At 49.4% G+C, this 25,005-nt stretch overlaps 1 protein-coding gene across 21 annotated transcripts in view; it reads left to right on the top strand.

Annotated features, from left to right (window-relative positions):
• Positions 1-25,005, top strand: part of AFDN (afadin, adherens junction formation factor) — a 122,896-nt gene that overhangs the window by 70,413 nt on the left and 27,478 nt on the right. For 15 of the 21 annotated variants that reach the window (XM_064486450.1, XM_064486462.1, XM_064486463.1 and 12 more), the window contains 11 exons: positions 631-749; positions 3,376-3,437; positions 3,544-3,749; positions 5,655-5,675; positions 6,406-6,551; positions 6,870-6,964; positions 7,360-7,625; positions 8,947-9,090; positions 10,675-10,873; positions 14,613-14,716; positions 16,710-16,796. In XM_064486450.1, coding sequence (XP_064342520.1) covers positions 631-749; positions 3,376-3,437; positions 3,544-3,749; positions 5,655-5,675; positions 6,406-6,551; positions 6,870-6,964; positions 7,360-7,625; positions 8,947-9,090; positions 10,675-10,873; positions 14,613-14,716; positions 16,710-16,796 — 1,449 coding nt within the window. The remainder of the gene's footprint in view (positions 1-630; positions 750-3,375; positions 3,438-3,543; positions 3,750-5,654; positions 5,676-6,405; positions 6,552-6,869; positions 6,965-7,359; positions 7,626-8,946; positions 9,091-10,674; positions 10,874-14,612; positions 14,717-16,709; positions 16,797-25,005) is intronic. The other 6 variants (XM_064486456.1, XM_064486465.1, XM_064486464.1 and 3 more) reach the window with 1 other exon arrangement.

The following is a 25,005-nucleotide window of genomic DNA, read 5'->3' as shown; positions in this document are numbered from 1 at the left end:
GCTGCAGTGGAAGTTTTACATACATTTATTGATTCTGTTGTGATTTTCTTAATACAGGTCATTCATCCCTCTGTCTGCCTCAGGCTGGTTAGCAATGTGCGCTGTTTGGAGGGACTGAAGTGCACTAGATAGGGTTGCTATTCAGGTGTTTTTCCCTGTGTTGATTAAGGGCAAGAAATCAGCCAGTTTCTCCACTGAATTCTTCACTAGGTTTTGAGCTAAAATGAGTGAATTTTAAATTCTTTCTTAAAACTAACAAGTAAAAAGAGACCTGACTCTCGGTACTGTGCACATTGTCCCTCAGGTCTGTCCTGACCTAGGGGACCTGGGGAGTGAAGCCCCTGTTACTGTGTCCTTCCTGGAGACCCTGCGTGTCTGTGGCTCAGCCAGGTGCTTGCTCTCTGAGAGGGAAAGTGGCTGTACGCCCTGTCATTCTCTCAGGGACAGTGTGCTCGCGGGCACATGCCGTGGACGTGACGTCCCCGGCACTGCCCGTCCCCCCACCCCGAGGTCCCCTCTCCGCCCCTGCCGGGCGGCCGCGCAGCACACCTTCCCCAGCCCCTGTGGCGTGGAGTGTGCAGCCCGGTGTCTCGTGTCGTCTCTCAACGCCTTGTGTTTCCCTGTGCCCAGAGCACCGCCAGGCTGGACAGCGACAGGGTGCCGTCTGCCACCAGCACCGCTGAGCGAGGGATGGTGAAGCCGATGGTCCGAGTGGAGCAGCAGCAGGACTACCGCCGGCAGGACAGCAGGTGGGCAGTGCACGCCAGGTGACGAGGCAGCGGGCCGCGAGCGGGGGTTTTGAGAGTGTCTCCTTTTCGTGTTACTGAATTGAAAAAAAATGCTTCATCAGCACGGGTATCCGTTACTCACTCGTCTGCCCCGGTGTTAGCCTGCTAGAGCACGTGTCTGTTTTAAATGTGCTACTTTGCAAAACTGGGAGACAGGGGGCTTTATGGCATTGTGATACTTGGTAATTTTTATGTTTAGTTAAGACTAGTCATTTTAGCCAGTTCGCGTGACTAAAAATACACAAAGCCAAAGGTGACGCGGAAGTGGTGTGTTGAAGACCCAGCCGCGTCCTCCCGTGTCCTGGGCTCTGGCGCGGGCCCTGTGCACAGGCGGCCACGAGGCGTTTCTTCTGCTGACATTGTTCTTGCCTGGTTGTTTTGAACAGAGAACTTAGGCCTTTTTCTATTTCCTTTCCTTAAGATTTTTAAATACATGTCACCTTAATAAGTCAGCATTCCACTTCCTTGAGACGTCTAGTTTCGTGTGAGTGTTGGAAAGCACGGCCCGTCCGCCAGGCCCGGCGGTGAAGCCCGGGCGCTGCTGTGCTAGCCCGCCAGGCGCCGGCGCCCCGCTCGGGAGGCAGCAGCGGGGGCAGTCGTGTGCGTCGTGTGCCCCGCTGGTCGGTGCGGGCTGAAGCGCTTGTCTTGGGGTGCTGTTGAGATTTTTGAGGAGGTCCCCTGACTTCCCTTTTGCAGGCCCACTGACTGAGACATTCACAGGGGCAGGTGCCTTACCAGCTCAGTGACAAGTGCGTGACAGAGTCTTAAATTCTCTGTCTTGCAGCAGAGGGCACTGCACATCATAAGATTTTAATATCATTCAGCACAGTAATTAAGTCTGTAGATTCATATGGGAATCTCACATTTTTACCTTGTTTTTGTTCTGGGCTTTTTGGTTATTATTCAATATTTTGTTGGCTGTGTGAAACTGTTCTAGATATAATAATAAAATAGCCTACTTTGTCCATATTTGTTTTTGATAATGTATTCTAGAATAAGATGTTCAGAATGGTAGGCTAGCATTGTGAGGTGCACCTCTGTTTATTTACAAGGTGATGAGGAGGTGCGCGTGGTGGTCCATCAGAGCTGAGCCTGCGCTCATCTCGGTAAGCAAGTGATCAAGGTAGGGGAGAGGAAGATGGCGAGGACGATGCTTTCAGGATGCACAGAATTAGTAAGAGTGTAAGTTAGTAAGTAAATGTAGTATGTCAGCAGAATAGCCACATGATGGTTGATTGTGTGTCAGAAGTTATTTTATCCCTGTGAGCATGTATTTCATTGATTTTTTTGCAAGGTCATATTCTTTTGTTCTGCCAGGACTTATTAAAGTTTTATTTGGACTATAATTCTGTCTTGCTTTGTTGCTTCTAAGACAGTGGTGGAAAGAGGTGACTCTCCCTGTTTTCAGTCTTTGCTCTCTCCCACGCGTGCAGTATGTTAGGATGAGCTGTTCTGAAGTGGAATAGTCTTAAAAGTCCAAGTGGCTTAAATGAGTGATTAAACACTAATTTTTATCAAGGAAAAGTATCTTTGATGGGAATGATTTTTAAATTACCACTAACACATTTTTAAATGTTTTCAATGACAATTTAAATTCCTTATTTTTATTAATAGTTATTTTAAGTGATGAAGCATAAAAATTGTTAAATTCATCCAGGTTTATGTTATGGATATTAAATTGAGAGTAACTGCTTATCTGCAATGTTAGATTCTATAAACATGGCAGTATAAGAGAGATGCCAAAATAATTGAGCTTTTAAATTATATTCTGTTTCTAAGAGCATTTTTATAACTAAGTTGTTGAGTTAAATTCAAATTAACAAATCATAGAGTGGGTAGTAAACTTTGAAGCATATAATTACATGAGAAGAAGATTTTTGTTTTTACTTTTGATGTTTATAATAGTTTGAATTACCTCCCACTGTATTTTCTCCTTCTCTTTTTGTGCACCGAGTAGAGGGTGGGGCAAGAGGATCCTTGTTGTTGGGAAGGAATTACCATAGGCCCCAGTCTGTGACTGAATCTGCAATGCCCATGTCAGCCCTCCTGTGGCATGCCTCACTGTGCACGTTGAGAACGACTGACACTGAGCGGCTGAGGGGCCTTGGGGATCGCCTGTCTAACCTTTGTTGGGAGAGAAAGACGATGTCTAGCTCTTAGGGAAGTTTTCTTCTTCTTTGTAAGAGCTCAGGTTCAAGCTCAGCGTGGGTTAGACTTTCCTCGTGTCTCCTCGCAGTGTCTTTTCAGTGTCACTTGAGCCATCGCTGCAGCAGGTGCCCTGCAGCCTCGTCCCTACAGTCGACACAAAGTCTTCATCAATAATACAGAAACGTGGTCAGATCTGTTCTCTTGACAGAAGCAGGTGCTTCAAGGAACTGACCTCTCTGAGGAGCTGGGATGTGATCACTCCCCGTACACTCACCTAAATGTTTGAATAGGTTACACGTGAAAACGAGTGATTGGGCTGTTTACTATTTGAAAACACTCTGTGGACATTTACAAAACGGTTGCAGAAATCTGCACTGGCTGTCGGGGTGGTGTTGGCTTCGAGACCTGATCTGAGGAGGTGGCACCTTTCCTCTTGCAGAACTCAGGATGCTGCTGGGCCTGAGCTGACCCTGCCTGCAAGCATTGAATTCAGGGAAAGCTGTGAGTAGTTTCAAAGGCCTTTGCTAGTGAGTTATTCCCTGCTCTGTTTTTCTCCATCTGATTTTCGTGGGGCTTTTTGTTCTTTTTTTCCAAAATCTTTTCACAGCTGAGGATTCATTTTTATCCGCCATCATAAGTTACACAAACAGCTCAACGGTGCACTTTAAGTTGTCGCCCACGTATGTGCTGTACATGGCGTGTCGGCACGTGCTGTCCAGCCCGTACAGACCTGATGTCAGCCCCGCAGAGCGCACGCACAAGGTGATCGCCATCGTCAACAAGATGGTGAGCATGATGGAAGGAGTGATCCAGGTGAGTCCTGGCCTGTGGCCGCGCGGCCCGGTGTCCGTAGTTGTGGCCTTTAAGTCAGTTAGGTCAGTATAACGTTTCAGACGTGGCTACATGTTGACTTTTTCTTAAGAACTTTTTCTAAAACAAAAGTCATGTAAGTAGTATTTAAAATTGTGTAGCTTTGGAAGTTGAAAAGAAATGTAAACTTTCTTCTGTGTCTTTCCTGTAAAGTTTAGAATAAGGGAGAGAAACTGTGTGCGTGGTCACAGTGATCACGAAAAAGGCCCCTGAAGTCACAGTCGCTGTGAGAAGCTGTTGAGGATTAGAAAATAATACTTTGTTGAGGTGAAATTCACATGACATAGAGTCAGCCGTTTGACAGTGACTGATCCCGTGGCGTTCAGTGCATTCACAGTGCTGTGCAGCAACCCTGTCTGAGCTCCACCTGTACCAACGCCCCCATCGCTGCGGAGTAAAGCCCTGCACCCAGTAAGCAGCTCCTCTCCATCGCCCCTTCCCCCAGTCCCTGACCACCACCACCTGAGAATTTTTTAGTGGTTATAAAACCCCTTTTATAATGCATCTGCTCAGATGTTGGTGGTTACTATCTGGGTTTCGATGGCGCTTGGGGAGGTGTGATGGGCATCATGGCATTTCTCACAATGAAAATCAAGGTCAAATTCTTTTATAAAGCTGTTTTGAAAATTTCACAAAGTAAGGACATTCTCTCGGTAGAATGGGTTGCTTTTCTTTAGGACTATCTGTCTGTAGTTGATAAAATTAGCATAACACTTTTCCAAACTTGTAGGTAATTTGGAGATTTAATCTTTAAAATTCTTCACAGTAAATTTGCAGGTGTTTTAAAAAGTTTTCCTGAATCACCTGTCAACGCTGTTTACTACTCAGCTATGAAATTCTAGTTAAGTAACATGATTAGATGGTTTAGTTGTTTTTCTCTTGTCACCATAGCTTGAGGTAAATTACTCTTTTAATTTTAACTGTTTTAAAAGACCATAATTTCCCAAGAAATGTTTGTTCGCGTGGTTAGCATCTGAGTTTGATGGGGGTTCTGATTCTTTTACCCAAGTGAGGAAACAGATAGAAAGGAAAGGTGTTTTATTTGGGCACCACTTTGTCCCTCTTTTACTATGTTATGGGCAGATGTAGGTTTCCTTCTCTGTTGTCACCCGGAGCCAGGGTCTGTCTCCCCTCAGCTTGATCTCCGTACAGAGCTCTCGTCGTCAAGCTGCTCCGGGTGGACTTTGCTCACTGAACTGCACCGGGCCGTGAGATCGCCACCGTCAAGACAAGCCTTTCAGATTTGGGTTCAGTGTGTGGTTGGAGGAATCTGGATTTTTAGAAAAAATTGTGGCACAATTAAAGTTCTTCAACTTGCAGAAACCTCCCTTTAAAAACCAATGTAGTCCTCCTTAGGATAGGTGTACGCTTTTTAACACATTTTTAAATTTCCTTATTTTTATTGTTTCTGTTGGTCTTTCCTATCGCGCTCATTCTCGTTAATTAATCCAAGGAAATAGATTCTCACCTTCAGTACCTTTAAGTCGTCAAACACACAGCATCGTTAAGAGATGTTGAGAAGTCCTTTCTTTGTAAAAGCAGGCTCCAGTGACTTTAAGGAGATCAGTATATTCGCGTGTTTGTTGTAACATCTTCTTTATGGATAAGCTCTAGGCGTCCACTTAGTGACCGTGTCACGTTAAGAACAGGAAACTGGTCCTTAAGTCACAGACTTGCAGAGCTGCTTCAGCACCACGAGTGAGCGTGTCATGTGGGGGTAATGCAACCCAGTGTCGCACCTTCATGTCATGACTTCATGTTAGTGTTTTGTTTTTTTTAACTGTCATGATTGTTTACGAGTTTCTTTCTCTTGTTCTGCTTGGTTTCCCCTCGTCCGTTTCTCCCCAGGAAGTAGACCAGGTGGATCAGGTAGGACCTGCTGCCGGGAGCCCATCCTGGCTGTGCTGGCTTAGCTGAGTTTCTCATGCTGCTTCCATGTCAAAACAGCCCTGCAGCGATGGACTGAGCGGTTCATAACACCCATTCGGCAGCTGAAACATGCAGTACTAAACCCTTGTTTGACTGTGCACCCTTATCGGCATCTCATAACTTTGCTTAACGCACTTCAGTGTGGACATGAAATGACAGAAGTTCTGTTTCCTCTCCTGTTGTTTATCCTTGGTTCCTACTCTGGATCTCATCTGAGGTTGCCTGGCTGCACACGTGGTCGGGAGATAGCGCGATAGATCAGTGCTTGATACCAAGTTGCTTGGCGTCCAAGCCAGTGGCTGTGGGTATCAGGGTGGTTGTGGGTAACCATGGATATGTGTGTGTACACTTCACAGATTACCAGATAATGCACAGTCTCCAATTTGGTGTTGTATTATTTGATGTCTCCTTTCTGCACCGATTCCATAAATTGTAGCTCAGGGGACCGTGTGTCTCTACACGAACGCTAAGAAGTGGCAATGGTTATTTACTTTCCATTGCTGTGGAGGTGCCCAAATTCCTTTGCAAATATCTGGTATCTGTGGTAAATACCTTGGTGAAAATGGGAAGGTACTGGTCTATCTTCAGCAGCTTTTCAAGAACATTCCTTTTTATTTTTATGATTTTTGTTTGTCCTCTGGTTGCTGATTGAAACGTGTTCTGTCCACAGAAACAGAAGAATATTGCAGGGGCACTTGCCTTCTGGATGGCCAACGCGTCTGAGCTGCTCAACTTCATTAAGCAGGACCGAGATCTTAGTCGGGTCACGTTGGATGCCCAGGATGTTCTAGCGCACTTGGTTCAGATGGCGTTTAAGTAAGGCACAGGTTTTGGAGATGATGCTGTCCTATAAAGATTTCAGTCATGTGTTTTCCTGTTATATTTTCAAAACTGAATGTTTTTGTCCAGCATAATTGGAGATGGATATCAAGAAGCATAAATAACTATATGCAAAATTGATCAACCAGCTGTGTTTCAAGAACCCTAAGAGTACAACTATTTACGTACATTTTTCACATGGCAGATACTTCTGAGCAGTACACATTGTGACACCTGCCCGTACAAACGTGCCGTTGTGTCTGGCTACGGCAGGGTGTCAGGCTGAGAGTGTGAAAGCTGTGCGTGTGTTTGCAGGTACCTGGTTCACTGCCTTCAGTCGGAGCTGAACAATTACATGCCAGCCTTTCTGGATGACCCCGAGGAGAGCGGCCTGCAGAGACCGAAGATAGGTTAGGGCTGGCTTCTGCCCCTTCACCCCTCCTTCCCTCCTCCTCCTCGTTGGACTTCATTTTAATGTTTGCTGTCTGTGAGAGGGAGGTACTTTAAAAATAAACGTGATACCCTGTTGGATTTGGCCTTCTATAAAGTAATGAATTTTAACTACCGTCCGTTTTGTTCAAGAGCGGTTCTCATGTTGGCGTGTCACGCTGTAGCACTTGCCCACACGCCAGCGAGGGTGAACCTCGGGCGGCATGGTTAGCTACCGCCTGTGTGCGCTTCGAGTCCGCGCCACTGTTCCCTAGAGTGAGTTGTATTTTGAAAGTGGCTGAGCAGATGGTAGCCAGGTTGGCTGCCAGCTGAGACGAGCCCACAGTGATGCTGGGTGCCCTGTCCTCCCGCACAGATGACGTCCTCCACACGCTCACGGGAGCCATGTCCCTGCTGCGGCGCTGCAGGGTCAACGCCGCGCTGACCATCCAGCTCTTCTCGCAGCTCTTCCACTTCATCAACATGTGGCTGTTCAACAGACTGGTGACGGACCCCGAGTCGGGGCTGTGCTCCCACTACTGGGGCGCCATTATCCGCCAGCAGCTGGGGCATGTGGAGGCCTGGGCGGAGAAGCAGGGCCTGGAGCTGGCGGCCGACTGCCACCTCAGCAGGATCGTGCAGGTGGGTGGTCCCGGCCATGCTGCCCCTCTGCCCGCGGACGTCACCGTAACTGTCTCCGATTCCATCCTGGGTGAGGACCTGGAGTCGGCAGAGCCTCGGCACTTCCTTCCGGGGTCTCCATGTGCACAAGCGAGTTGGTTTGTTTGCCTGGAACTCTAGAACAAAGCACAACAGATTTGATGGTTAAAACAACAGATTTGTGGTCTCGCCTTCTGGAGGCCAGAGGTCTGAGTCAGGGTGCGGGCGGGTTGCTTCCTCCGGGGGTTGTGGGGGGGTCGGTCCCCTCAGCGTCTGGTCTGCTGCCAGGCTTGTGGGCACGTCACCCCGTCTGCGCCTCCACGTTCATGGTGAACGTCAGTGTCCAAATGTCCTTGATTCCTCTGTCAAGAGCCTGTGTCCAAGTCAGGTCACATTCTGAGGTTGTAGGGCTAGCACTTCACCATGTGGGGTTTGGAGGACGCAGTGCAGCCTGTAACAGGTGGTAATCGGTGAGTAAATACTTTAAAGAGCTTTTAAATTTGAGCTCAGTAAGGTGTACGTTGTAAAGCCCCATACTGAAAGCTAAGTCCCTTGTAGAAGCGGGTGGTGATTAACTCTCATGCAAAGGCAGGTAAGCACAGAGCAAAGCCTGTGATAGGCACACGGACAGAGAGCGGAGTCCAAGCCCCCGGCTCCGGAAAACTGTCAGCCCACGAAGGGGAGCAGGGGAAGAAGAGAGGGACCGGGGACCGCAGAGCAGCCGCGCCCTGACAGCTCCCCCAGCTCTGGGGCTCCCTGGGTGTCCCGGGCCTGGGGACTGGCGCTCTGCCAGCGAGCAACGAGCGTCTGCAGCCTCGTAATCCGGGGCGGTTTTTTTCTTGCTACTATAGTGTTTAATTTTGTATTTTTTTCTCAATCGCTTGAAGAGATTTAGTGTAGAAAGAGGTTTCTGCCCTCTTGCCGTGATGGAGTCAGCTGGTTACTAAAAAGGTCATCATAGGGAAACTTACTCAGACACCAGTAATTGGAAATCCGAGTGGTTATGTGAATGTTTGACGTTTCTGAGCCTTTTTAAATGCTTTATGAACATAAATTATTGAGTCTCATTACACATACGTATCTTAGTAAAATGAAGAGGTCATCTGAAAGCCTTTACTAGACAGTGTTTTGAGTTCAGTTTAATGTACATAGCTAATGTTAATGGAAGTGTATTTCCTTAAAAACATCCTGCATTTCAAAATCAAATTAGCAAGTTGTTGCAGCTTTGCAGATGCTAGTGAGCGCGAGTATTTGTCAGATGCTTTTAGATCATGGCGTTCACGCCGCTTATTCCTTTAAACAGGCCACCACCTTGCTCACGATGGACAAGTACGCAGCTGACGACATTCCCAGCATCAACAGCACCTGCTTCAAGCTGAACTCCCTGCAGCTCCAGGCCTTGCTGCAGAACTACCACTGCGCGCCCGACGAGCCCTTCGTCCCCACGGTGAGTGGGAGGCGCCGCGTCTCCTTCCAGCGTGGGCCGTGTTTGCACAGGGGGTCTGGGTGAAAAGAAAAAGGAAAACTTCTCTACTCTGTTACCTCCTTTTTTAAATAAGATAATTCTTTTAATCATCGTACGAGGACAGTTTTGCTGTTGGTATCTGTATGCGCTAGGGTTCAGTGCAGGAAGTAGAAGCGACATCAGCATCTTGAGTAGAAAGGGATCTAATTCGGGGAATCGAGTGCTTGGAAAATCATCGGAAAGCCAGGGAGAGGAAGTGGGGAAGTTGCCCTGACACTTGAGTTCAGGGGCGCAGCACTCCGGCCTGAGGCCCTGAGGCCCAAAAGCTGCTGCCCTAGCCCCAGGCCGCCTCCCTGCACCACAGGCTCCGGGTACTGAGTCACGTCGCCGAGTGTGCTGCCAGCAGCAGCTGCAGGGTCTCCCCAAGGGGCTGCCTCCCAGACCTGTGCGGAGGTGTCTGACTGGTAAATCCAGATTCCCCTCCAGAGCAGAGTCTAGAGTTGGGCATTCCCCCCGGAAGGAATGGGGTGAGAAACACAGTTCACAGTGTCTGCTGGCTGTTTATAGAAAGGCTGTGTAAACCCACCATCACAGTTACCATCAGCTTGATACAGGCATCTGAGAATTAGATGGGGAGGTAACCTAAACAGATGGATAGATTGGTCTCCTCCACTGAATTTATGCCAACAAAGACATGTACAAAGTAGCCGAAACCTGGAGACCGCCACCCGCCCCCCAGCAATGCCACGTACACACGGGCCATGTCATAGTCACAGGAAGGGACGTTGGCACCACCGTGGAAGGAGCAGGCCGTGGCCACACGGCAGCTGGGTGGGTGTTACGACGTGATCTGCACAAGAGAAGTCAAGTACCAGGTCTGAACAGCGTGCTTCTGTCTGTGACTTCCAGGGACACACGGGCAGACTTAGGGGTGGAAGCCTGGGCAGCAGTGACTTCAGGGACGAGGGGAGGGGAGTGAGGGCGACTTGGAGGGTGTGACGTTCCGTCCCTGAACCGGGTGGTGGTCAAGTTGGTGTGTTCACTCCATTCCACTGTGCAGTTAGGGTTTGTGAACTGTGTGTACATTATTGAACCATGAGAGTTTCTAAACAAAAATCAGTCATAAACCCATAATGCAGAAACTACGTCTGCATAAGCTGGGAGTAGATATTTTTATCTTAATTTTTTTTACATTTAACTTTGTGTGAACTTTTTCCCTGTGTCGTTAACTGTGAAAATAAGGTTATAGCAACTCGACGTTGCAGAACTGTGCAAGGGAAAATTGATGACTTTTGAAAAGGGAAAAAACTCATCTTGTGATTGAACAATTTCTTTCTGTTTAAAACTACACATTTTTTTAACTGAATCATGAATATCTTAGTTCATGTGTGGAGAGTATGTACTCCGCTGGCGTTTGCTGAATCATTGATCAGTTCACTCTCCCTGTGGGGGCCCTGTGTGTGTGTGAGGTCACACCGTGGGCAATCAAACATTGTTAAAAAGAATTGTCGGTCAGCTGCGCCATCACTCAGCACCTCTTTTGTTCTACACCCGTTTCCCGCCCAGGACCTGGTGGACAGCGTGGTGGCCGTTGCCGAGAACACGGCCGACGAGCTGGCGCGCAGCGACGGGCGGGAGGTGCGGCTGCAGGAGGACCCTGACCTGCAGCTTCCCTTCCTCTTGCCGGAGGACGGCTACTCGTGCGATGTCGTCAGAAACGTCCCAAGTGGTTTACAAGAATTTTTGGACCCTTTGTGCCAGAGAGGTAATTAGCGTTTGCCACACCCGGAGTCTGCACTGTGACCTGCACTGAAGTGAACATTTTGCTAGTTCTGTGTTCGTAAATGGCTGCCCACTCTGTGGAGCGCTGTGTGTGCTTCTGGAAAAGCTGGTGTTGCGGTGACTCGGAAGGAGCCGTTTTGTGGTGACGTGGGGTCGTGGTGGCCACCCCACAGCCCTGCTGCGAGCATGTGCCCTGTTCCCAGGGTCGCGGTTACAGTGCGCCTACGCTGGTAGGAAGAGCCTTTACTGCAACTCTCTTCTCGGTCTTTTTACAATCCTAGTTGCCTGATTTAGCCTCCAAACCGAACTCTAACTTTGTGTTGGTGCCACCAGAGTAAAGTAGTTAAGGGCAGCACAGGCTTGGCCCCAAACGGCTTGCGTTCTGACCCCACCCTGTCACCTCCACCTTCTCACCTGCACAGGGACCTGTTGACTGCGCCCACCTCGCGGGCTGTGCGTTGAGCACCAGGGACTGCAGCCCGAGCGAGGATGCTGGGCTTGCCTGCACACGCGGCCCCGCTCCGGCGTGCTCGACGCCGGCACAGCCCGTCTCCCCGTCCTAGGGACACCCCCGCGTCCTTGCTGATGCACACTGAGGACAGTCAGGCACGCCTCAGAGACGTCGTGGCTTGATTTCAGGCCTCTGCCGTGAAGTGAATGTTGCAGCACGAAGTCCCATGAATTTTTTGGCTTCCCAGTGCGTATAAGTTATGGTTACGCTATACTGTAGCCTATTATGTGTGCAAAAGCATTATGTTTGTGGGAAAAAGTACATACCTTCATTAAAAAATTCTTTATTGCTAAAAAATGCTAACCATCAAAAAAAAAATGCTATGCATCACGTGAGACTTCAGCATGTCATAGTCATCAGAGATCACAGATCACCTAATAGATGCGATGATAATGTAAAAGTTTGAAATATAGCGAGAATTACCAAAATGTGACAGAGACACAGAGTGAGCAGGTGCTGTTAGAAAAATGGCACCTGTAGACTTGCTCCATTAATTTATATTAAAACAAACAAACAAACACTATTTTTTTTTTCCACAACTTTTGCAAAGTGCAATAAAATGAGGTCTGCCTGTACCACAGTTACAGCTGAAGTCTGAGCTTTTAATTAGACCAAATTTCAGTCCCAGTCTGCTTCTGTTTGTAATGTGGAACACAAGTGAGCAGAAAAATAGACCCAAAATTTGGGAGTTAATTTAAGCAAAACAAAAAATATGTAAGTTTAGTGAGTGTGATTTTTTTACTTCAATATTATTGCACTCACCACAATAGATTTTTATGTCTTCAAAGGTTTTGGTAGTTTTAAAAAAGTCATTTCACAGAGGCAGCTGCTTGTGCTGATGGGCGTTGGTACAGCAGCCGTCACGTGCGTCTGCAGCCCTCTCGGAGCTGGCCCCAGCGCTGTCCTCCGGGGCGCAGAGAGGGGTGCGGCTCTCAGAGCAGCCGCGTGGGGGGGGTGAGAGCGGCGGGCAGGAGTGGACTGGGGCCCTGCGTTTGGCTCTGATGCTGAGACTGGCGGGGGTGCAGGGGGGCAGGAGGGTGGGCGGCAGTCAGGTGCTGGGTGTCCCCGAGCCAGGAGTGCCTGTTGGAAGAGCCCGCGGCCCACCAGAGTGATGGGCCTGAGGTAGCCGCTGCCGTGGCTGCCACGTGCACTGCTTCTCCCGTCTGCCCCCGGATGTCCTCATGGCACGGCCCCCCACCACCACCCTGCCCTCGGAGCTCGTACATCTGGGCTTGGTCCCTGCCCTCCTGCTCTGAACCTCACCCCATCACCCGCCGGATTGGAGCACACCGGCCTGGCGGGCACGCCATCACCTGTGCCATTATGGTCCACGCTGTTACTCTGTATGTTCGTTCCTCTTCCTACTGCCTAAAATTCCACGCTTGAGTTCCAGCCAGGCATCCCTTTGCCCGGAAAACCTCAGCCTCTTCGTAACACCTCAGCCACCGTCCCCACGAGTGGCTCTTATGTTCCTTTATGGTGTGCGGTGGCCGCGTCTGAACGTGTGTGCACGTCTGTCTTCCGAGCTGGAGCATGCTTCCTACGGGACAGGCCTTCACGTGCCGCGTGCTCGGCCAGGCTGCTTTTTACTACCTTGTGAATTAGTCTGCAGGAGGCTCATTTACTAGCTTCTGTCAAATACGTGTAAGTCGAGTGTGTGCAGCTGCTGGGTTTGCAGTAGGCGCTGTAGGGTAGACACTTGCCAGGCGGGGAGCAGTGGGCTCTTGGCTTGGTGCTGGTGTTTCCTCCGTGATTGCCCTCGGGGTGCCTTGATGACTGGCTGTGGGACGCGTGTGCTGTTTCATCATGGCCTTGGCACCCCCGTGTCGTTTCATGCCTCTCAGATGATAATGGAGCCTTGTACAAAGGTGCCTTTAGAAGACTCACAGAGAACTGGGTGTTTTCTTTTATGACCTCAGCCTTTTTAATTCTTCATACCAATTCTCTGTAAGGCAAATAAAGAACCACTGTGTGCTCTCGGTTCATAGTCCTTCTGTTCCTCGTACAACACAAGTCTGAGAGAGAAGTCCATAAAACCAGTACGGACTCATCCCTGAGCCGAGACGCATTCCTCGGGCTGAGAGCCACACGTCTTCTTGCACGTGGTCCAGACATTGTGGAACCTGACGTTTGGAAAAACAAGAAAATGAATTACAACTGTTGACATTTCAAAACCACGATAATTAAGATTCCCTAAAATGGGAGAGAGAAGTAACTTGTAGGTAATATTTCATTGAAACAGTGATTTTTTTTTTAAAAAAAGGACTAAAGCTAAGTCAAATTAGCTTATATGTAATTGTAACCAAGTATATCTGTGCGTCTTCTTTGCCCTCTACACAAACAACCGCACAATTGTCCAAAAACAACAGCTACAATGACCCTTGCTGGGGCAGCCCTAGCGCAGACGGGATTTTCTGCTGGGCCCACCAGGCCCAGGTCACCAGGGCCAGGCCCGTCTGCTCACCACGCTGCGCGTCAGGCCACGCTGTAGAGACCAGGGCCCGGAGGACCCGCGTGACCGGAGGAGGCCTGTTGTAGGGTGTCTGGGAGCACTGTGCGGTCTGATGGAATGAGAGTGCCGGGGCTTAGTTTGTAAAGGTGTCACCTGTCCCCGGTGAAGGTGCAAAGACACTCTAAAATTTTATAGAAGGGTGATTCTAAATTTTATTGGGAAGAAATTTGAGTATGACTTACGAGAAGATTTGGACACAGGATAATGAGAAGAGGCCCGTCTTACCCCAGGATTGCTGTACGAGTTAGAGAACATCGTGGCCGTGAGGCACGCAACCCCATGTCTGCAGGTGTGGGAGGCACCCTGTGCGTGTCGTTCTCCGGTCCCTCTTCCTCTCCTCTTGTTGGAGACTCGCTGTCACCGTGGAGCTCTTAGTCGAGCAGAGGAAGCTGATGAGCGGGGAAGCAGCCATGGTGCAGCTCTGTGATTTCTCATGGAAGGGGGAGTGGTTCTTTGGAGCAAAGAAGATGGGAAACTTCCTTCATTTTTCTGCTTGGTGCTGAAATTCCACTGGGCCAAAGCAAATATGTGATCTTAGCTGTTTGAACGATTTGGCTGTCACGGGGCGTGGAGGTCGAGTGAGGACAGAAAACGCCGTCAGGTGTTAGCGGGTGGTGCTTACGCGGTTTCGCTTGGGGAAGATCGTGGGCCCAACGAGGCGTGCTTCTCATCCTTACAGCTTGCTTATTTTCTCCCCAGGGTTTTGCAGGTTGATTCCTCACCCGCGTTCCCCAGGTACTTGGACCGTGCACTTTGAAGGAGTGGATCACGAGAGCCACCTGGTGCGCGAGAACGCGGAGCTGGCAAGTATTGTGGGGTGATGGTTGGACTGGAAACAGAAGTGGGTCCTACGATCTGAAAATATTTTTTATTTTCAGTTCATGTCTATACAGTTTTGTGTATAAACAATGATAGCTTTAAAAATAAAGACTATACCCACGGTTACATTGGCCATAATACATTATTTTAAAAATATACTGATATGGTAGCCTTAATGGGGTTTGTTAGAAAATTTTTCCTAGGTTCAAAATTTTTTTTTCTTTTTTCTAGTTAGTTCTGCCTTGTCATAAATATGTATCAAGTTATTTACTAAATATTTTATATCTTTTTGAAAGAGTGGTCAATCTCAATATTTACTAGCCTGATAGATTTTAAGGAAAATTCTGCCATGCTTCATACAGAGTTTTAACAAGAAAGGATGGTTTTCCGAGTCTTAGAAGGTGACGCCACATCAGAGTTGTTTCACATAACATCCAGAAAACACAAACAAATGAAATTTTTCCTTTTGTACTTTCTTGTTCAGTTTCATTTATCTTAAACTTTACCTCCAACATAATTGCCATTTCCACCTCTCAAGCCACTTGCGGGTTCAGAGGAGCAAGCAGATGTGAGCACACGCTTGAGCGCTCACTATGCAGAGGGGTCGGGGTGTCGCGTGTGGCTGGGTGTGGCAGTTCAGCCACCTGCCTGCCTGCCCTGCAGGCACGAGGCGGGCCAGTGTACCTCGGCCGAGGCTCGGAGATTCATGGCTGTGAGAAACAACCATGGCTCTTCTGAAGCTTTAGAAACTCTTGCAGTATTCAGGTTACCAAGTAGTGTTCAGCCAAAACTGTGCCTGTACTTAACCTGATTTCTAAGAAAACTTAGATTATGTAAGGTGGCGGGACTTAATATAAGTAAAGAGTGTGATGTATATTTTGTATGTTAAACTCAAAGTCATTATTTTTGCTTAGTAGCAGACTTTAGATTTGAGCAGGTACCATACCTATCTCCAAAAACTGAATTAGTTGATGATTGCTGTTACACCAAGTAGGTAACACGTTTAGCTGCTGACGCAGCGAACTTGCTGCAAGTACTTTGTGTTGACCTTGTTAGCTGTTTGTCAGGTCCCAAGTAATAGCAAAATTTTTAATTCCCAAATTTTATAGAAAAACAAGTACCTTAGATGGAATCTTGATTTTTTTCATCTTTCTAGTTTTTCATGTATCCTTCAGGAGATTTCAGGTCTTGATTTTTTAAAAAAGTTTGGTCACCTAATCTTGTTTATTTCGCTTAAAATATTCTCATACAGACTTTGGTTTTAAATTAGCCAACCACGTGTGTAACTACCACTTCTCGGCACTGCGCCTTCACACTGCGTGTGTAATCCTCTCAGTGTGTACGTGGTGGTAGTTCTCTTTCGTGATTTTGTTGACTCTCAGTCGAGGTATGACATGTATGTTACACGTGACTTCAGTGGATAATTTCACTTTCTCCTTTGCTTACGGGTCTGTTGGAGGAGTGGCCGGTCTTTGGGGCAGTGACTGGGGCGCTCGGGGCTGTCCTCCCGCTGCGGGCGCATACGGTGCGGAGCACTTAGGGCCGCTGCCTGGGTCTTGCGCTGCTTTATGTTTGCTGTGTAAGAGACAGGGATGTAGATCAACTCTGTTACAACTAAGATGAGTTTAATTTCTTCTTTAAAAGCACCTAGTAATTTGTTTTGAAAGGTAATAAAGTAAACATTTAGTTCTGTCTTAATGGCCAGGCCTTTCTAACGTGACAGTTGCATTAGGGTTAGTTTTATTTTGCAAATGAAGCTCCTTAAACAACATTTCAGCAGCATTTATGATGATTCCTCTTTAAGGCTCTGGTGTCTGGAGTGTGAGTGTTCATGTGAAGAGCATCTGTATCATTTTTTTTGTTTTTTTACTGTTTCCTTTCCCCCTCCCCTTCATTCCCCCACCCCCACGGGAATACGAGTGGTGTGGAAGCCCTTCTGTGTCAGCTGCACAGTAAATTTTTCTCTTTGTCCTTTAGGCTCAGCCTCTGAGGAAAGAACCTGAAATAATCACTGTGACCCTAAAAAAGCAAAATGGAATGGGCCTTAGCATTGTTGCTGCAAAGGTAGGACGCAGCTGGTGGGTAAGAGCGGCCACACTGCATTCCTTACGCCTGGAGTCAGCAGCCGTCAGGGCCAAGCTGTCCGCTGGGAGGCCTCCTGCTTGTGGGAAGCCTGGGCCCTGACCCCCTGCTCCGTGTGCGTCAGGGCCTGGGCTCCTGCTCCCGAGCAGAGTGCTGGCTCTGGTCTCCAGGGGCTCCCTCCGGTGGGGAGCTGGGCTGCCGTGGGCTGTGGGGGAAGTGACAGCCAGTCGCCGCCTGCGTTCCGGCTGACCCCAGACCTCTGCTGGGGAGAGGGGAGAACACAGGTGCTTAATTGATTTTAAAGATGTGACTGGCACTTTGAGAGTCACACCACAGAGAGGGGGTTTGGAACAAAAGAGGGACATGATGAACCTGAGATTTTAGGATGCCACTTGTGGGGCCAGTGTGTAGTCGGATGACGGGCTCTGGGACTGGGGAGGTGGGCTTCGGTCAGGGGTCAGTGGGAGGAGCCAAGCCTTCCCAGCGCCTGCGTGGCAGGTGTTATCTGGGGCACGGTGGTCTGGTTCTGAAGCACTGGGTCTGTGGGTCACCCACCATGGGCCCGGAGGTCGGTCTGGCCGCTGACCCAGCTCCCAGTCCAGAATTCACAGGGATGCCTCCTGATAAGGGTGCTGCTTGTGGGCCGTGTTTGCAGACTGTTGTAACTGGATGACCCACAGCTCAGATCCTGGGGGCCTGGGTGGGAAAGAGCGCCCGTGGACAGGCTTCACTTTGCTCACCTACTGAGTCAACAGTGTTAGAATGAAAAGCGCCCTCCCACACTTCAACATGCAGGGAAGAGGCGGCCTCCACGTTTTCTGCTGCGTAAAATCGAATTTCAGGTCCTTCTCTCACCTGAGATGTGAAACCCTCCTCTGCAGGGTTATTCACCTCTTTCAGCCTGAAGCTGCCTGTTTCTGTAAATGCGGGTCTGGTCTACCTGACCCCTTCCCTCTGACACCGTGTCCTGGCGCTTGGTCACTCCCTTGCCCTCCCCTCAGGCGGGCCCCTGGCCTCACCGGGCGGCCAGCTGTGAGTGGGCAATTAGAACAGGGGCCAGACGGGAAGTCACAGTCCAGCTTTACCCCCTGGCCTGCGAGTGCAGACAGCAGACAAAACAATAGGGTGGCAGCCCCAAGATTCCACCCTCCCTGGGAGTGGTCCCTGGTGGGGATCAGGTGAAGAGCAGGGGGATGTCCTCTTGCTGCCATGAGGAGCCCGGAGCCAAGGTCTCTTGCCTTTTTATAGCCAGGCAGCAAAGAGGAGAAAGCCCAGAGCCGGCGGGGGCAGCCCCGTGCCCAGCCCAGGCAGGAGCATGGCTGGCTGCAGGCAGTAGCGCCCCAGGTGGGCTGCGGGTGCTCTGCTCCCCCGGGAGGCCTGCCGGGCGGAGCCTTGTCATTACCTGGGGTTGGTAGTTGGGCCCAAAGGGAGCCAGACTCCTGGTCCTCACCACCCAGTGCTGACCGAGTGCTCCCCGCCGCCTCTGCCTATCTCCAGGCTGTCGGCCACACACCTGTGATGGGCCTCTCGTTTGTGGTTCCCGGGGCCGCGCCTGGCCGCCTACCCCGTCCCGGCTGATGGCTTCTCTGCTGTGCGGTGTGGAGCCCCTCTGAGCTCTAGCGTGTGCTCTGGGCATCTGCCTTCGTACCCTGAGGCGTCAGAAGGAAAGTGTTCTCTCTGTGAAATCAAAGAAGAAAGTCAGAAGAATGTAAACGACCCAGAATCCTTGCTGTCCTAAAAGGGCTTGTGACCTGTGGTCAGAAGCCAGTATAGCCTCACAGCGCTTGGGGGCACACAGGGGTCCGTCTCAAGGTCGTGGTAGTCGAAAGATGGGTTTCCTCGCGTTTGAGTGTGCTGGAGACTGAAGTAGCGGTTAATCGTTAAGATGATACGATTCTGGGAGAGGATGTGACATGCCTCACGTGTGAGGTTAGGGTGTGACGTTCATTTTTGATCTTTCAGTCTCTAGTTTTTTTTTTTTTCCTTGCTTCTTATACTAAGACATTTTAAAAGATTCGTTTAAAAAAACTGGAAAATGGAGGCGTTAATAATATTTCTAACTAGGATATAGCATTATAGATCTGGGGCTTACTGGGGAGTGCAGACAGTTGCAAGTCAAAGATGAGCTGCTTCCCCACCGGAGCCAAATGGGGAGCATGGCTGAGTGCACATCTACACAGAGCCACAAAGCAGAGAGCCCCCGCCATGAGACTCACACCCTGGGGCCCGCCCCTTCTTTTCCGGGGACCAGACAGCACCTCCCTTTTCTCAACGGGGGCATCCTCTCTGACACATCAGGGATTTTCCCCCTGCTCTTTCTGGTCTTTCCAGACGTCTTCCGTAGAAAAGATCTGGAACAAAAGTAATACGAAAAGATTTTTGGAAAGAGATTCCAGACTTCGTCCAAAGAGAATGAATGAATTAATGAATCTGCTTGTAAAATAGACCAAGCGCATGTTTGGCTCCCGAGAAAGTAATTCTTTACCTAGTGACGTTTTCTTCTGCCAAGAATATCTGAAATCCCAGGCAACTGCTTCTCCAGTATGTACCCTCGATCCCTCAAGGGACAAGGCAAAAAATAGAGTGAGAGAATGACATCAGGGGTCATTCTTTATTCAGGGATACTTACTCAGTATCTGAGCTCCAGGGCAGAGCAGAGATCAGTGACGGCCTCCCTGAGGGAAGGGCGGGCCGTGTCAGCGGGAAGAGGCACAGACGGGGGCACGTGAGTGCACAGGCTGCCGGCGCAGCCGGAGCGCAGTGAGCCGGGGAGCCTGTCGAGGCGGCCTGAGAGGAGGCGAGACCAGACCCGGTGAGCCCAGGGTGCAGGCTTTCCCTGCGGGGCTGGACGGTGCACAGACGTCTGCCTGGCAGCTGTGTGGTCTCCGCAGGCGTGAGAGCTGGCAGGGCAGTGCGCAGGGAAGGGGTGTGGCTGGGCCCAGTAAACACACACGGAAAGCTCCAGGGCTTGCTGGAGTTGTGGGCTTCATAAGTAGCCATCAGAGGAGTTCAAATAAAGGCATCATGTGATCAGAGTGCAGTCTTGAAAGTTTCTTCTTACTGCTTTGTGGAGGGGCGTCAGAAGGGCTCCGAAGTACACGGGGGACCAGTAGGGAAGCTGCTCCTGGTTTTCCAGACGGGCGGTCCTCGCGGCGCAGTCAAGAAGGGAGTGGTGGGGATGGAGACAAATGTGACTCTCTTGGGACAGACGCCCTCTCAGGCCTGGCTCATCCTGTCTGCTGCTGAGGATACCTGTCTGGGGCATCTCAGGTACTAAGACTTACCTGTTGAATGACAGCTTTCAGGCTGGTTGCCGAGTTGGATATAGTGAAGTGGGGGGAGAAATATGACAGTACCACCCTGGTTCTGTCTTCAGCAGCTGGGCACGTGGAAGCGTTACTTCGTGTGTGTATTTGATTGCTTAATGGAGTCCGTTTTTCTACAGTTTATTTGGAGTATCTTTGGTATTTGGAAAGAATGTTCAGCAACAGAAAACAAGTCGTTTGATTTGTACCCATTGCCAGGTCAGCAGGGGTCTGCGTGAGTCATGGTGACAGCACAGACTGACCTTGGAGGTTCGAGGAACTGGGTGTACGGGTGTCTACCCTGACACGGATGAGGGTCTCTCCCCTTCCGTACGCTGCTCTGTCCTCCAGGGCCTGAGCACGGGCAACCCCTGCCCTGCCGCACGGTAGTGGCGGTGCCTGGAGCAGGCTGCTTCCCCTCCTTGCCCTCCACACAGCCACGGGGAGAGGAGCCTGGGGGGTTTGGCCCGGGCCCCAGTGATCACAGGACTGCAGTGACCACAGGGCCCTGTTGCCAGTCACTTTGGCTCTCGTTCCTCGTCGCTGTGCTGTGGGTTTTCCTGCAGAGGGGCCCGCAGGCCTCCGTGGCTGAGCTTCACCCCCAAAACACTTACTTGTGTCTGTGTGGTTTTGCTTTTTCTGCTACGGCCTTTGTATCTGGTTCAGCCCTTCTCATTTCTTCCTGATTAGCCTGTGGCCTCGCCGCTGTGAGCCTGGGCAGTGTTCTGGTGCTCAGCTCGCCAGCGCCCCTTCCACGCTGCGGTGCAGCCTTACGAAATCCAGATGGCTTGGAGCAGCCGCGTCCAGTCCACTTGCAAAGCCCTGCTCCTGGGGAGGCTCAGCCTGCCTCTTACTCACCAGTGCACAGCACGGTGCTTCCTGTTTAATCTGGAGTTTTAAAATACAAACAAGTCCCTCCTTTTTATTTTTCTGGCTCTTTTTAAAGTTTAATAAAGCACAAAGTAAAGGAAAACCCGAGCTGACTGGTTACGCAAGAGCCGAATGTTGCCTGGGTTCCCGTCAGTCGACGGCAGATGTCTTGTGGCGTGGCAGCACCCTCCTCGGGACTGCGGTGGCCGAGTCTGGACAGACCAGCCGTGCTGCTTGCTGTCGTAGCCGAGAGACGTAGACGGTTGCGTTTTGCAGCTGGAGCAGTTGATGTGGTCCTAGAGCTCAAAATGTGGTTCTCTGTTGTCGGAAGAGCGGGATCTGGGGTGAGTTCTTGGGGTGCTGTGGTGGAGGTGGGTGTCCTGCAGACTCCAGCTGTGGGCTCCAAGGGACGCCTTTTCTTGCGCTGTGACGTGTTGAGACCTGCCGGTAATTCACTTGCTCCTGAAGCCACCACTTAATGGAGCTTGTAATTACCTCCCCCAATGTCGACTGCTCTGTCTCAGCCCTGCAGGTTCTTAAGGTTCATTAAAGTAGGAGGCTCCTACGTGCTTTTTACACAAGGAAGAAACCTGTTAATTTAGCCCCGCTAGGTATAATGTGAAAATTGTTTGAAATAGTGGTAACCACTGCTATGTAGTTTGCCGGGAGCGCATACAAGCATGTCCACGATACAACTTTCTTTTGGCCACATGACGTGGTTTTTCCTGTAGGCTTTCTCCAAAACCTTTTTTTTTCTAAAAGTGAACATAAAAATGACAGTTTGAAAAATATTTAGGATTTTTACGACATTATTTTAAAGTGACTGGTTAATTGAACCTTAGTTTGTGTTTTGATTGAGTACTGAGTTTGTTTTGAAATCTTATTTAGTTAACTTAAAATAAAGTTCTCATGCCTTAAAAAAGGAGAGGGTGAAAACTGTTTATTAATAAACCACCTTCTCACTGTTTGAAAAGTAGGTTCCTTACATGAAGTACAATTTAGTCCTTTGAGAGATCTGAGACCCCCCCTTGTTCTCCTTACTGTCCTTGCCACGTGGGAAAGACCTGGTCAAAGGAATGAAGTCAGGAAGTTCTCAGTTCCTTTTTAAATCAATGCCGAGGTACCCAATGTGACTGCAGACTTTCCCCTGTGGAAATGCCAGAAATAACTTTCCATTAAGTTGTGTGAAATGACCGAGTACCCTGTATAGCCAGTGCTCATAAAACAATATTTTGTGTTTTTGTTCTAATAGTGAATTGCGTGAAAGAACAGCGTTTCACCTATTTTATGGCAGTGGCCTAAAACTGCGTGAAAGAACAGCGTTTCACCTATTTTTTCACCTGTTTTATGGCAGTGGCCTAAATCAGGTTTCCTGGGTTGACTGAAAGAGTGAGTTCAGCTACGGCATTAAAATAGCGGGAGCGGTGAATGTTAATGCGCTGAAGCCGGGCCCTCCTTCCACGTGGTAGTGTGTGTGGGGAACGATGGCGTTTGTAGAGTCACCTGAGTGAAGGGGGCTGGCCTCACCTAGGTCCAGACCCCGGCCTCGCCCGGCACCCCTGCGCGGGCGCCCCGAGGTCACCTTCCTGCCCCGTCTCGTTTGAGCCACAGACACCCTGAGACTCGCGGAGCGGTGCCCTCGCTGGGGGAGCGCGCTCCACACGCCACGCCTTGCACACCTGTCTCAGGGCGGCCGTCTGCGGGGCCCGATGAAGAACCCGTCTGGTTTCCTTCATTGGCCCCATGGAGAGAGGACAGGTGGCTTGTGTCGTTCCGTACTTGGGCTTGCGGCAACTGGAGGGGTGGCCCTGGCCCTGGGGGCGCTGGTAGGAGCACCGGGCCTGGGGGCGCTGAGCTCAGTCACCCGCTAGCGGGGCCTGGGGTGGAGAGGGTATCAGGAACCAGTTTTAAAACGGACGCTTTCGGCGTGAAGGTAATTCTGACCAAAAAGAGAGAGCTGAGAGCTGAGCCATACTATGTTTTTAAAACTGGTCTGAGTTTCAGTAGTTAATGAATCAGAACTAGTTGTCTGACTAGCAGTCAAGCAGCTCAGGGCAGGGGGCGGAGGGCGGAGCGGCTTGGCCGCAGACAATGGCCGGATTCATGCTGCTCCGGCTGGCGTGTCTGCCTCTGGCTGCCGCCAGGTTTTTTTTTTATTTTTGGATTGTGTTTTAATGATGTTTTTAGGCCATTAATCATGTCATACACCCACACGCACTCAGAATTTGCTGCTGGAATTTGAGTGTGGGCTCCTTCTGATTGAGTCTCTGAGCGAGAGGCGACAGACCTGCACTTCAGTCTTTCCCAAGTGCCTGGAAGATTCAGAGAAAACGGGGCACTTGGGAGCAGCCTTTCCAAACTTGGAGCCGTTTCTCATCAGATACAGAAAGCAACTGCCTGATCAGTGCGTGTTCTTTGAATTCTGGGGAGAGTGCAGCATGGTTTCTGCCGCCTGCCACTCGTCAGGAGAACCTTTTCTGTGACGTCTCCGCTGCTCCCTCTGTTCCTACCTGTCCTGCAGGTAAATTCCAGACGTAATTTGCCTTCACCCCCTTCTCCCTATGCCTTCTCCTTCCCTCCTCTTCTCTGCCTTTTAAGGGAAGGGAAAGCAGCTTCAAGATGTGTGTTAAGAAATGCTAACAGCACGGGAGTGACCTTTGTTGTTTCATTCTCGTTGCTTTTTTAAGGACTGAGCACCGAGCTCCTTGATGTGTCTCCCACCGCCTGGCTAACGTGTGTCTAGTTGTCGTCTGATCCTCGGAAACCGCGCTGAAGGGCACAGGTGCCACACAGCGGCACTGCCCTCTTCAGTGCCTCCGGGAGGGAAGCTGTGGCTTTGATATTGAAACATTTACTTCTAGTACTTAATTAAATTCCAGAATTGTGTCTTGTGAAATTCATAGTTCCTGATGCCATTGGAATATATAACTGCTGTCCAGAAGACAGGTTTTAAAAAGGAGTTTGATTTGTTAAATGAATTCCAAATGCTTATGCTTATTCTTTTAATTGCAGTTTTTATAAAGAACAGACCAAAAATGCAATAAGGTCTTTTCAAATACCAGTTTAGGTACCTTTAGGCAATTAATTCTCAGAATTATTTATTCTTTACATGTTCATTTATTATACTGTGGTTGCTGTTCTCACAGCTGGAAATCAGGGTGTGCTGTTAGCACATACATTGTGGTGTGATCTTCTTTTACCCAGTTATCTGCATAATTAGATTTATTGCTAGTTTCTGTGGTTACTAGTAACAGATACACTGTGAAAAGCTTACAGTTTTAAAGCAGTGCTGTCCAGTAGAAAATAGAATGTGTGGGCCACATAGGTAATTTTAAATTTTCTGTTAACTACATTAAAAAGGTGAAAAGAAACAAGTTAACTTTAATAGTGTGCAGTATGTCCAAGTTGTTGTGATTTCAACATGTCAGCACAAGTCATGAGTGAGATGTTCTAGGTCCTCTTTTCCATATGAGTCTCTGAGGTCTGGGATGTTTTGCGCTTACTGCACATTTCAGCTCGGGCTCCCACACTCCAGTGCTCTGGGGCCACGGCGCGCTGCCAGAGTGTCCCATGTCAGTGCACCGGCGTCCAAAGAGCACTTTGTCCCTGTCCCTCTAGTTGGCATTGGTCAGTGCTGTGTAGTTGATCTCTGCATTCGTTTAATGACACATGTGACCCATTGATGCAGAGCAGCAAAAAGCTGTAACTTCCAGACCCCATTTTTATTTTTTAACGTAGAAGAATTTGTTTAGTAAGTTTTTTTAAGTTCAGTCTTACTAGGCTAGTTTGTGCATTGTTGTGTAGAAATAAGGCGTAAGTTAAGTGGTTTCATATTTCTGAAATGAAAAAATTTTGTTTCACTCATTTTTTATCATAGTCTATCACAGTCTTATTTGAATGAAATGGGGCCAGTGGCAGGAGAGCCCCGCAGTGTTAAGGAGTGATTGTGACTTGGCGCCTTACATGGCTGGCCTGTCCCCAGTGCAGATGGCATTTGGCAGGGAGCAGAGCGTCCT

The sequence above is a fragment of the Camelus dromedarius genome, chromosome 6, assembly GCF_036321535.1.
Source record: "Camelus dromedarius isolate mCamDro1 chromosome 6, mCamDro1.pat, whole genome shotgun sequence".
Lineage (NCBI taxonomy): Eukaryota > Metazoa > Chordata > Mammalia > Artiodactyla > Camelidae > Camelus > Camelus dromedarius.
Note: the sequence above shows the minus strand (reverse complement) of the source record. Positions and strands in the feature narration are given on the sequence as shown.